Source organism: Eubalaena glacialis, chromosome 5, assembly GCF_028564815.1.
Source record: "Eubalaena glacialis isolate mEubGla1 chromosome 5, mEubGla1.1.hap2.+ XY, whole genome shotgun sequence".
NCBI lineage: Eukaryota > Metazoa > Chordata > Mammalia > Artiodactyla > Balaenidae > Eubalaena > Eubalaena glacialis.
The window spans coordinates 126,397,496-126,411,128 of record NC_083720.1 but is presented as its reverse complement, the minus strand read 5'-3'; the positions used below and the strand labels follow the sequence as shown (position 1 = coordinate 126,411,128).

Sequence of the window (13,633 nt, the reverse complement as noted above, 5' to 3'; positions counted from 1 at the left end):
AATCATCACTTTGTGAATCATCTTCTGCACTATCCTAGCTCATGAACATGAACCTGTATCTAAACATCTTTGTAGAAATTTCCATTGTAATTTTACTTTGGCAATTTTGACCAGGGTAAAATGATAGAAAATAGGCTTATCTAGATTTCAATTAACCCTCTTGCTAATGGTTATTTTTTTTAGTGAAGGACAATAACAAATATTAAATTTAACAGTCCAGAGAATGCTTTAAAAAAAAAAAACCTCCTTCCCTTTCTCACTTTAGCATGAAACACCAAGGAAAAAATAAAAAATAAAACCTACATATTACAGCTGGTTGTTACACTGAGTCATACAAAATGCAATATTGGACCTTGCGCAGTTCGTTGTTTTATGTTGCTGGTCAAGCGGGGTTCAGAACGGTAATGAGACAGGGTATTGAGATACAAATACGCAACGTGCAATCAGCAAGTGCATTACTTCGGAAATTTTACTTCAGCAAAAACATGAAACAAAGTCATGTCAAGTAAGATGCTTCCAGGGACTAAAGCTATCGCCTTTCTTCTTTTTTTTTTTTTTTTTTTTTTTTTTGAGCTATCTCCTTTCGCTCTTTAATTTTTTTCCTAAACAACAATTAAAGTTCTTCACGGATACCTTAGTTTGTAGCAGAAGCCCTACAACACAAAATAAAGGAAACCCTAAGCCTTTATGTTCTTTTTACCACTTTCCCAGTTTCAGGTAACCGAAAAAAGAACAGATCTGCAGAAGGAACTGAAGATTATCTAAGGAAGGACTCTAACGGGTCTCGTCTGAATGGCAAATACCTCAAGGTCTCGGAGCAGGATTGTACCAAATGGCCAAGGGGCAGAGCTGTAAGCAGTTCCTAGTTTAGCGAAAGTATTTTAACTTCTTTAAAAAAAAAAAAAAAAAAACACAAGCTTGTAGAGGGAAGAGAGCGAAATTAGGCGCCGCGGCGGGTAGAGAAGGGTGCTCTTAAGAGAATTTGCAGTTCTGGGGTCGCGGCTGGGAAGAGGCCGAGACGAGACGGGCCGAGGTAAAAAGAGACCCCAGGAGAAACTCACTTTTGAAAGGCACTTTCCGGTTACAAAGCACTCTCTTGTGCTTTACCTCCTCCGACACAGTATCCTTTCTGCGGGCCTCCAGCGTCTACAGATGTAAAAGGCCCACCGCAATGGCCCTCTTCAGCATCGAGATTCCGAGGCGGGCCTCGCTACCCGTCAGTCCCCGCGGCCGCCCGCGACCACTCGGCATCCGCCGGACGCGCGCACGTCACCCGCCCGCTGCCAATCGGCGCCGGGCAGGTCACCTCTCCTCGCGTGCCCGCAACCCCGCCCCGCCCGGTCCGGGCTGCAAGCGCCCGCCGGCCGTTTCCGCTCTCGGCGCAGGCGCGGCAGCTCGGCCGGAGAGCGGCGGGGGTCGGGCGAGGAGTGGACGCCGCTGGCCAGGATGGTGCTGGAGAGCGTGGCCCGCATCGTGAAGGTGCAGCTCCCCGCATATCTTAAGCGGCTCCCAGTCCCCGAGAGCATTATCGGGTTCGCCCGGCTCACAGGTAATCTTTGCCTTCAGCCAGTCCCCATCCTTGCAAGCTTCCCAAGGCGGAGGGTGGGGGCGGGCATCTAAAAACCCTCGGGCCGAGGGGCGGGGCGGAGCTTGGCGGATGGCTCGTGATCCGGTGAGCCTGCGCTCCGAGGGAGGTGGGCGCGCGCCGGCGCTGCTGCCTGGGAGCGTGTGTGAGGCCACCTCTCCGTACTTGGCGTCTCGGGGTGCTTATCCTCGTGGCTGTCCCCAGTGTCTTTACGTGGCGAGAGACCAGGTTTTTGCTGAGAAGGTGCTGAGTTGGGAACGGGCCCATCTCTTTCATCTCCATCGCTCCCTGCAGCGTGCTTGTTTAAAGCAGGGTAAGTCATCGTTACCTAAGGCGCTGTGTATCAGGCCGTCCCAGCTCTTGGCTGGGTTTTAGCCACATCGTGTGGGTGTGACTGTGTGGGAGAGAAACACAGACATGCACATAATATGTATTGCGGTTTTATTTAGCAACAAAATTAGAAAATAAACTCCAATCCTATAAGAGAGAGTTGACCTATCATGGGGTCATTTGAGGTCACCTCCATTACTACGGGCCTGGAGGCAATTTAGTTTCCTGGAGTTGAAGGAAAGATACCTTTGCTAGTATGATGGACCAAAAATTAGAAAATGAAATTTAATGAATGTATGTAACATTCTGTACTTAAGTTCCCTCCTTTACAAAATAGAACCCAGAACTCGGGATTTCACATCTAAAGGATGAAAATTTCCAGAATGCAGTCAACACTTGGAAGATTTTGTTGGGTTCTGAGCTTTACAATGTAAGTTGGGATATTGGTAAACCAGACACAGGGACTGATTAGGATGATGAGGGGGGGAGAAACCATATTAATAAAGCAAACATTGAATTCATATGTCCTGACTACCAGGGAATGTAAGCATGAATTAAGATAATTTTGAGGTAAATAGGGCTGCTTAGCTTGGAGCAGTCTGGAAATCTATGGTAGCTGACTTAAAATACAGTATTTGGAAGGCTGACCAGTGGAAGAAAAATAAGATTTATTCTGTGTAGACCAAAAGACAGAACTAGGGCCAAATTAGTGATAGTTACTCGAGCATGGATTTTAGCTCCATGTTCAAGGAATTTTTTTTCTTTAATTAGAGAATACTTTACCAAACAAATATGGTGCTTTGAGAGCTATCCCCTCTCAGAGATTTAAAAAAAAAAAAAGCAGTGTCTGGAGGTGGATAGATTAAAATGCGGTAAACTAGATGACTGTTCTAAATCTAGAGATTCTTTGCATAATGGTCATAGACATTTGCTCTGTTGACAAATGGATTGTGAGATTTTAACATTTTTAGATGTTAAGGGGTTTGATAGAAAGCATGTAATTGAATAGAAAGAGTGGTAACTGAGTAATAAACATTAAAAAGAAATATCTAAACATAGGAGCAACATAAAAGTAACAAAATGAAAAAACTTTCAAATCACGTGTTTGTAAACATCAAAGTCTTCTGTTGATTTTACTAGTTTATTCTGATAGATTGCAGCAATTATGTAAAATTTTGCCTTTTTCTCCCCTTATTTCTGTTACTGAAGTACTTTACATATTTTAATGTATTCCTTATCTTGTTCTATGTATGTATATAATCTTATTATAGATTAGCATCACAGTAGGCCTAACCATTCCCCTGCAGCTGGAAATTTGGAATGTTTTTATATGTATATTTTATTCATAATGTTCAGTGGTAAGTAGCTCTGTACCAATTGTTATTTTTTCCTTCTTTGAATTATACCCTTGAATATATTCACTAAATGGTAATACCAGGTCAAAAGGATATGATCATTTTGTGACATTTGTTCCCAGTTGCCAACTTACCTTAAAAATTTGCATAAATTAACAGCTGAGTTTTTAATAGTCAAGAAAGAAAAAAGTCCCCTTGTTCCCACCTCAGTCCAGTTTAACCTGAATTATGTGTGTTGATTCTGATTGTAGCTGGTTTTATATTAGTTTCAATTTTCTGTAAATTAGAGTATAGTTGAAGCAGATTGGAAAGTACGATATTTGATTTAGTGACTAGAAGATTTTCAAACCTTTTTTTTTTCTTCTCAGGGATTCCTACTGTCAACAAATATTTAATTCCTATTAAAGGTATTAAGGAAACTCAACCTAAACCTTTTCCCTTTTGAATCAATAATTTATAGTAGTTTCTTCTTTAAAGCTATTAAATAGTTAATGTGAAGACCAATTCTCAGAAATGACAACTCTGATAAATATCTTTATAGTGCATATGTAACTTAAGTCCCATTACAATGGGGCAATTTAGTTCTCATTGTAATGTCCATTTATTTAGGAAACGTTAACATATTTGTAATAACTACTTTATAAAAAAAATGAGATAGTCTGTTTGGCACTGGACAATGAGAATATAACAGTTGCAGAATCTGTTTTGGAGCACTATGAAAGAAAAACTTCAGTGACCAGTTTCCTCTCTGGGTCTCGCCTCCTGATTAGATGGTAATAGCTAATGACATTTGGCTCTCTTGAATGAACTTCTTAGAATCCATCTTAGACTTTTTCTTTGCTGAAATTAAAACCTGGAAGATAACTTTTCAACATAATTGTTTAAAATGTTTACCAGACCAAAAATATTTTCATTTTCTATCTATGACAATTAGAGCAAAAAAAAGTTTCAGTTCACATTATTGTTGCCTGTTTTTCCTTCCCTATTTAGACCCAGTGGTTTTTTAAAAGCAATGGACTCTCTCATGATGACTCTGCATTCTTAGTAAACACTTGAAGAGCCTTAATTACTATACAGTATTTATAGATAGCCTTTATCTATCAGAAATGCCTTATCTATCTTTGTTTAGGTTACATTGTTAAGAGTGAGGCTTTTAAGGTAAATTAGTATAATTCTGCCCTTTGAAAGTATAATGTATTCAAATACATTGACTTTTAAAAAAGCTTTCCCTGTCGTATAAACTTTTAAAATAGAATAACAAAACTTCCCATTCAAAAGTCAGAAAAGTTTATATCTAGATTTAAAAGCTAGCTATGAAACTTTGAATATAGTAGTTCTACCCCACTTAAACTAGTTAGCTGCTTTGAAACGTGATGGTTTTCCTCCTAAAGACAAAGCAATGAATCCTAAGACTATAATAATATTTTTCCCAGAGTAACACAAACATGTCAGAGCTGACCCTTCAAGGGCATTAGCTCTAGAAAGGGCCAATTTTGAGCAAGGAATTTAAGAAATGGAACAGAGTTGAAAGCATGTTCATAGCAGCCTTATTTATGATAATCCCAAACTGTAAGCAACCTAAGTACCTAGCAACAGGAGAGTGGATAAACGAATTATGGTATATTCATAGAGTGGAATACTGATTAGTAATAAAAAGGAACAAATTAATGATCCACTGGATGAATCTCAAAAATTTTATATTGAGTGAAAAAACCTTCGGGTATAGGAATCAGTGGTGGGGAGATAGACTAGAAGGGGGCAGGAGAATACTTTCTGGGGTGATGGAAATATTTTACATATTTTTACACATTTTCAGTGGAGGCTACAAGGGTGTATTTAATTGTCACAGCTCAGAGCTAAACACCTAAGATCTGTTTATTGTATGTAAATTTACCTCAATTGTTTTTTTAAAGAAATAAACAAAAGGTGAGTTTTCTTAATAAGAAAGGGTAATAAATCATTTAGTTCAAACTAAAGAGTTGCATTTATTAACATGTAAATAATAAAGGTTATTTCTGAAAGATTGAAGAATTTTATTTTAGAAAACTTTTATTTTTGAGAATTTGGGAAAATATTTACATAGTTACTATAAGTTGTAAAAGTTTTTTCCCCTTTTCCTAGGTAGACCGACTGTATTTAAAAGTCAGTGTAATTAAAGATTATACTAGCCTTTGTGGAGAACAATTTTGATGTCATTAAAACATTTTCTTCCATGTAACCACTCTCCAATTCAGAATTCCTCACGTTATCAAGTATTTATTGAGCACTTACTATGGGCCAGGCAATGCTCTAAATACTGGGACACTGTTGTATTTATAGTCGTGAGTGGAAAAAAGATTTTAAAATTGATTATTAATTTCATTTTATTGGCCCTTTGGTCCTGAATAGTCTATATTAGGTTTTAAGTGGTAATAGTAATGCCATCCATTAAAAATGTTTTACTTTCATCTTTCTGTAGTTCAGAAATGAAGTCATTTCTATGTTTTACCCATAATGATACATAATAAAATATGTTATGAAATTATCAGCAGTCAATTTGCCAGTATTATTTTTATGGTATCATTATATGCAACCTTTTGAAAAAGGAAAAGAAATACAGCAAAATAGAAATACAACAAAATGTTACCAACTCTTGACTGGTGGGATTAAAAGTTATTTTATTTTTTATAACTTTTCTAAATTTTCAAATTTTGTAAAATAAATGCTATTTCTGATAATCCTAAAACAATTTAAAAGTGTACAATACAAAATATACATTATACCTAACGGTTAGTAGGTAATAGATTTCCCTTCACAGTACCTGATATATCTGCAGTAGCTGAATATATATCAAACAGGTTCATAGAAATAGCCAATCTTAAAGGTTGTTTTTTTAATTTCTTGTTTGATTTTTCTGTATTTAATATTTATTTACCAAAAATCAGCCTTAATAAATGTACTTAAAATGATTTAATTGAGCTTTACAGGCTGTATTATTTTCCTTTATTATCTTTTCTGTAGTTAAATTGAAGTTTGTCATCTTTAAAAAGTAGATTTTACTAAACAAGACTGTTGTATAAATTGTTACTTTGTTGTAGGAAATAATAGTACCTTTCATCACTGTATTACTATAGAGTAGTGTTTTACCAAGGAATTAAGTGTCGAAGGACGTTTTCTGAAGTAGATTTTAAAACAGTATTAATACCATTTATTCCCTGAGATTTGTGGATTAAGCTAGGAAATGCTAAACTTAAGAATCTAAGTTAATGTTTTCATCTTTACATTCTCATTCATTTACTTTTTTACTTTGAGTCACTTAACCTCTCGTGACTTTTTAATTTTGTAGTATACATAATAATACTTAATGTTATTCTACATTCAAAAAACATGTATTGAATAATTACTGTTTCAAGATACTATACTGGATGTTGGGGCCAATAACAATCTAAGATATTTATTGCCTGATCTAGAAAATAAGTATAAATAAATAATTACAGTACAGTATGGTGAGTGAGAAGGGGACTGACATTTATGCTCTACATTCATTCCTTCATTAAGTCACTCATTTAACATTTATGAGGTATCTACTTTGCGCCAGGAAGAGTAGTACACAGCTCCTTTTCCTACAGGCTCATGGAAGAATCAACTTTATAAACAGATAATAGTAGTATGATAAAAGAAACTGCGGTAAAGGGGCTTGGAAGCAAAGGAGGGAGTGATTAATTTTGCTTTGGGAAATGAAGAAAGATTTCTGGAGGAGGCATATTTGACCCTAGTTTTAAATGGTCCACGTAATGAGTCAGATAGGCCACAGATAGAAAGGCATGGCAGACAGAAGGAATTCCTTATGCAAAGGACACAGGAAGCCTGTCATTAGGTAATAAGTAGCTTTGGCTGGCTTCAAGTACATGAAGGATGGGATATTTGTGGGAGTTGAAACTGTCAAAGTAGCCTTGCCATGTTATAGAGATGGTACTTTATAGAAACAGTGGTCTATAGCAGCACTATCCAAAAGCCTTTCTGTGATGATAGAAATGTTCTCTGTGCTGTCAAATATGGTAACCTCTAGCCACATGTAGTTCTTGAGCTGCTGAAATGTGACTGGTATGTCATAGAAACTGACTTCTGAATTTTACTTAATTTATTTAAATAGCCACATGTGTATTAATTGTGTTTTTTATTTTCTATATTTTATGATACTCGGACATCTTGGGGGCCTTGCTGGCCAGGGAGAATTTGCCCCCTCCAAGGACTAGCTAATGCCAGGAGATAGTAAACTACTTGCCTGTGAGCATACTTTTCATATGCAAACCAACCAATCCAAAGCCTACACTCCAGCCACTTCCTTTATCTAACTCTCACTTACCAAGCCAGTATTTCCCCTGCCCTAAATCACCCAGGGCCAGACATGAGACAACTAGGGACCACCCCTATAGCCCAGAGCCCACTGAAATTATTCAAGCCAGCCAATCCTAAATGTTTACTCTGCCCTACCTTGCCTTTTCTGTAGAAACCACAATAAAAGCTTGTGCCCTTTCACCTTCTGCCTGACCAAGCCTGGTACTTCCCCATGTGGTCCTGGGTGGCACAGTGTGCCCCCTCCTCTTGGGAATTGTAAGTAAACTTTTCTTTCAAGGCAGTTGTCTCCATGTCTGTCATCTTACCATACCTGATTAAAACAAAATCCTGGGTACAGATCAGAACAGCTTGGCTAGTGGTTACTGTATTGGACAGCACGGATCTGTAGATAGACCCCTCCCCCCCAAGAAACAGTTCTTTGTCATTTCCAGAACTTTAATTCATTCAAAAGATTTATGTGGAGTCTTTCCACTTTTGTTATGAGAATAGAACAGCCAGCTTGACTGGCAAAACCTTATCGTTACAGAATTTCATTCTGGTGACTAAAAGATTATATCCCCAAAGATTTCTACTATATAACATTGTCAGGTTTAGTTAGCAAAATATTTTTTCAGAGGAGTTGCTCCAATCTCCATAATCTTAATAAAAACTACCATTTATTGTGTATCCTCTCTGTGCCAGGCACTCTTATAGGTGCTATTCATACATAAATAGGTTGATTCGTCCACAACTCATAACAAACCTTTGGCGTGGTGTTGTATCAAAAATAATTTCATTTTGGAAGAGTTAATATTAAGCCAGTCTTTGAGTAGTTTTACTGAGAGAAGAACAGATAAAAGTTTAGATCTGTTGAATTTCATTCATAGTGATTGAGAACAGGCTTTGCACTTACTGTCCTGGACTAAACCTGCTTAAGCTACAGTTTACCCACATGAAAAATGGGAATAATAATGGTGCCTACCAAATACAGTTGTTTAAACTAACACAGTGTTAAATGAGGTAATACAGTTGCACTCTTAGCATAGTCTGTTCATTTATCATTAACATTTATTAGTATGCCTTAGCACATGACCTTCAATTTTTCTTTTTCTCCACTAAGCTATTTCTACATAGTGCTTATTAGCAAGATATCAGGTTAGCACTCAGTGAAGGATGACAAGTGATAACTCTTTAAAGGCAAAGGATTCCCTGCAGAGCCCAGCAGAGGCAGGGTACTAGCCAACATTTGATAAATGCATGCTGAGACAATTATCTTGGCTTCCTGGTGTGTTTGTCTCCACGGGCATAGGAGAAACTTATATCATTTATAAGTGATATAAATTTCATTTATATCACTTACATTCCCTATCCCCCTAAGACAGTGCTGAGTACTACAGAAGGCTTTCATGAACACTTACGGAATAAGATGTATCTAATAATGAGAATATTCAGGATGTGAAAATTTCGACTAGCTCTTTAAAATAGCTTTTACACAACATTTAGGTGTTTCTTTAGGAATCACTATGCCTTACCAAAAAATGTAAATTAAAGCATTGAAGACATGTTCTGTCTGAAATTATAAATCAGTGATAAGCTATTACGGGATATTCTGTTGTATGATTTTAGACATGGTGGAAATGTTTTCTAAACCTATAAAATATATCACATTGAATTTTGTTTATAATTATGGTGATCGTAATTCCTGAAATAAAACGAAACACAAATATACTTAGTGAGGATAATGAGATAGGATATTTGGTAGAGGACCCATTTCTGAAAATTTTGTTTTCCAGTTTCAAAAGTCTGAAGTCAACCCACAAATAAAATAAGGGGGTCCTAGGTATAGGTGCCTTATTCACAGTTTTACAGATAAGTTAGGTAGTTAAGAAATTAAAGTGAGAAGTGAAGAATAGATAAAGAATAAGCTCAAAGATGAGACATGCTATTTGAGTTCTTTTTTTTTTTTAATTTTTATTTTTTTATTTGTTTTTACAGTAAGTCCTTGTTGGTCATCTATTTTAAACATGGCAGTGTGTACATGTCAATCCCAATTTCCCAATCCATCCCTATTTGAGTTCTATTACAGGAGCATGCAGACTTTAACAAATCTGTACATGTTTAGTTTCAGAATGGCTTCGGTTATTGCCTTTCCTTGGTGTACTTGCACTACTTGGCTACCTTGCGGTTCGTCCATTTCTCCCGAAGAAAAAGCAACAGAAGGATAGCTTGATTAATCTTAAAATACAAAAGGAAAATCCCAAAGTGGTGAATGAGATAAACATTGAAGATTTGTGTCTTACTAAAGCAGCTTATTGTAGATGTTGGCGTTCTAAGACGGTAAGATGTTCATTTACATGTCCACTAAAATTTTGTGCAGTTAAAATGGTTTTGCTTCTTAAATCCCCAGTTTTGCGGTTCTGTGAGATTAGAGATTTTTCCATAGTATTCAGCACTGAAAGTCTACTCTAAATTAAAGGTCGCCTCTTATGATCGCTATATTTCCTACATTAGAAAAGTTAGACCAGTACAGAAACTTGGTTGGGCAAATTACTTTATCTTTATTACTCTGATCGTCAGGTGTTTTAAAATCTGATAATATACCAATATCACAGAAATTTTTGAGGATTTAGTGAGATGATGTATGTACAGTGCCTTGTATGTAGTATGAGTTAGTAAATGGTAAGTATAATTATGGATGATTTTTAATGTGGAAATTAAAAATGAGTTTGATGGATGCAACTAGAGATTATCTTACTAAGTGAAGTAAGTCAGAAAGAGAAATACAGATATTGGTACCGTATGATATTACTTATATGTGGAATCTAAAATATGACACAAATGAACCTATCAATGAAGCAGAAACAGAATCACAGACATAGAGAACAGACTGGTGGTTGCCAGTGGGGAAAGGGTTGGGGGAGGGGTGGAGTGGGAGGTTGGGGTTAGCAGATACAAACTAGTATATGTAAGATGGCTAAACAACAAGGTCCTACTGTACAGCACAGAGAACTATTCAGTATCCTATGGTAAACCATAATGGAAAAGAATATTTTTTAAGAAAAGAATGTATGTATGTGTATAACTGAATCACTTTGCTGTACAGTAGTAATTAACATTGTAAATCAACTATACTTCAATTAAAAATAATAAACCAAAAGAGGAGTTTGGAGTGATAAATTATAAGTAGTTGATGAGATCTAGTTTGATCATAGGCTATTTGAGGCTTTAAATACAATAATGTTCATCATCGCATCCTTTGTAATAACAAAATCTTAGAAACAGTCTAGATATCTGATAATAGAGGAATGATTAAAGTATGGTATAATACAAGTGATGGGATATTAGGAAGCTATGAAAAACCATGTTTTTTAAAGAATATTTAATAACATGGGAGCATGATATAAGCTAGAAAAGCATATTACAGTATGATCTCAATTTTGCTTAAAAAAAATGAGTATACAGTAAATACAGAGGAAAAAATATACCAAAATGTTAATTATTGTTACCTATCAGTAAGTTTTTAAAAATATTTTTGAAGTATTTTTTAAGTGTTACAGTGTGCATGAATTTTATAGTAAGAAAACGTTATGAAATAGTTTATTTTGAATTTAAATTACGTCCTTTTAAAATTTAAAATAAGTGATGAGGTGAGCTCAGATTTAGAGCTTTATAGAAAATAAGAGCTTATTTTGATGCCCTTTTATAACTGTTGTATTGACTTGTTTGGAATCATCCAAAGCTTTTTATTTAAAATCTACCAAATAATTAAATACTTAAATTTGTTAGATTTGCTGTAGTATTGGAATGTAGTTAGGTTAGATAGAGAATATATCTGTTACTCAGGAAAGCTATCTGATGTGTTTCTCCCCCCAGAGTAATGGCCTTTTCTTTATAAGAGCATGTCACAAATATTTCTATTTATTGAATCATTTAAAGAATAACACTTGTAATTTTTTTCCTTTTTAGTTTCCTGCCTGTGATGGTTCACATAATAAACACAATGAATTGACAGGAGATAATGTGGGTCCACTAATACTGAAGAAGAAGGAAGTATAATAGTAATGCATTAGAATGGAATTCAATTGTGTGCTGTAAAAACTTATAACAATATTTTTCCATTCTTTGTTTATAGAAGATCTTTCAAATGGTGGTCTTAATTATTGCTACTGGTTGAATAATTATTTCTGCCAATTTATTTTCTTGTTACGCTACTGTTTATATTTGATACTTTGTATATTCAGTCATTTATATAAAAATTAAATTGTGCAACCCTTTCGTTCTGACTTCAAAGAATTGATGTATCTTCCTACAATAAAACCAACATTTTTAAGTTTTAATTGAGAAAGCTGTTGGCAATGAGTCCAAAGCTGTTTGTTTGAATGTCGATATTTTCAAAAGAAACTGTACTTTAAAAATTTCTCTCTACATTATTAAATATATTATTTTTTAGTGCTCTTCTGTTTTGATCATTTGAAGTGATTTTTCCCCTTTTGGCCTTCCATATTCCATGCTTTTTAGATCAATAAGAAAACTATTGCTGTCAAGAATTGCTTGAGTTTTCAAAGAGAAACTCTTTACTTTGTAAATATTGTTCTCTATAAATGTGAATATCCCAATTTCAGAAAAGACAGGAACTGGGTATAAAAAGTTTCAACAAGGAACGATTATTTACATTATAAAAGACTTGTTTACTTTATAAAAGACTTGTTTGTTTACATGTGTTGTGCGTATGTCTGACTCAGTGACAAGGTGGGGTGGCAAGAACACTTACAGCTAAACCTCGTGAGCTGCTGCAATTTGAAGGTCAATTAAAAATAAAGTAAATCTGAATTTATCTTAAGATGATAACAGTTCAGTGTTCAAAACAGTCTATATGAACATTTTTCTCTTTATTCCAGTGTATACCAATCAAACATAAAATAGAAAAGGCTTGCAAAATAAACTTACTGGAGAATCTTTAAAACTTGTAATTTTTTAGCCTAAGAGTCTATTTAATTTCATATTGCAATTCTTACATTAATAGCTATCCTTAAGTCTGTCTGTTAAAGCTACAGTTCGGTCAGTTCACTGTGCTTTCTTTATATATGAAGAAGGTTTGGGAGGCAGACATATTTAATTCTTCCAATGATCATCAAAGCTAATAGTTGCTGAGCACTTACATGGAACAGACACTGCTCTAAGCATGGTACGTGGATGTTTGGTTTATTACATGTATCAAAGCTTCTATTATGTGATCCTGATTTTCTTGAGAACAACAGCAGGAATTTTAAAGGTAGGGTTAGAAATGTAGGTGTGGTTTTGAGAAGTTTTACAAGGTGTATGTACAAAATTGTTGCTCTTTCCTCTCCTCACCTGCGAGTAGGGAGAAATATAACATTTCTCTCACTTTGGCTCTGGGTATTTTTTCCCTAAGACCTTTTCTTCAACACCCTTAAGGGCCTTCACTGTCAGATTAACCAATTATTTTTCCACAGTTGATCACAAGACTTGGAAAAAATCCTCCTCACCAGAAGTTTGGATATCCTGGTCTGTGGTCATGAAATGCTTTTCTTAAAAAACATTCACTGCAAATCAGAGCAACATGGCTTTGTACATGTTCTAGTGGTTCCCATTCTTAGATTTTACAGAAGGTAAAATTTTCCCCAAATGTGGAGACTAAAGTGACATTATCAATGTTAAAATTATTAAGTAAGAACATTTAAAAAGTGGAAAACTATCTGATAAAAGGTAATTTTAACATCCCAAAGGTAAGAAGGTTATACTCTCAAATAAGGTTTTTTTCTCCCCACATTTTCAATTGTTAAAATTTGTTAAAGAGTTGTACCCAAATATTTTCCCACATGTGCAACTTCTTCAGAAGTGTGGGGCTGGTAGCAAGCTGTTATTTTAACTACCCCTTTACATAACCATTATTACCAGTTGCCCTCACTTTCTCTTGTGAATTCACAGAATTCCATCACATGTGCCTTAAAAAATTGACATCTAATTGAAATCTAACTGCATCTGAATTGATACAACAGAAGATAACTTAGCTCTAGAAATACAT

General features: G+C 35.4%; 1 protein-coding gene across 1 annotated transcript; it reads left to right on the top strand.

The window, feature by feature from the left end:
- Positions 1-1,194: 1,194 nt before the first annotated feature.
- CISD2 (CDGSH iron sulfur domain 2) lies at positions 1,195-12,512 on the top strand. The gene is made up of 3 exons (XM_061192587.1): positions 1,195-1,549; positions 9,710-9,924; positions 11,554-12,512. The coding sequence occupies exons 1-3, from the start codon at positions 1,447-1,449 to the stop codon at positions 11,641-11,643; spliced, it is 408 nt and encodes a 135-aa protein (XP_061048570.1). The 5' UTR covers positions 1,195-1,446; the 3' UTR covers positions 11,644-12,512.
- Positions 12,513-13,633: the final 1,121 nt, after the last annotated feature.

Coding starts and splice junctions, on each gene's coding strand:
- CISD2 (XM_061192587.1), top strand. CDS start 1,447: ATGGTGCTGGAGAGCGTGGCCCGCATCGTGAAGGTGCAGCTCCCCGCA. Junction 1,550..9,709: donor CGGGTTCGCCCGGCTCACAG/GTAATCTTTGCC, acceptor GTACATGTTTAG/TTTCAGAATGGCTTCGGTTA. Junction 9,925..11,553: donor GATGTTGGCGTTCTAAGACG/GTAAGATGTTCA, acceptor TTTCCTTTTTAG/TTTCCTGCCTGTGATGGTTC.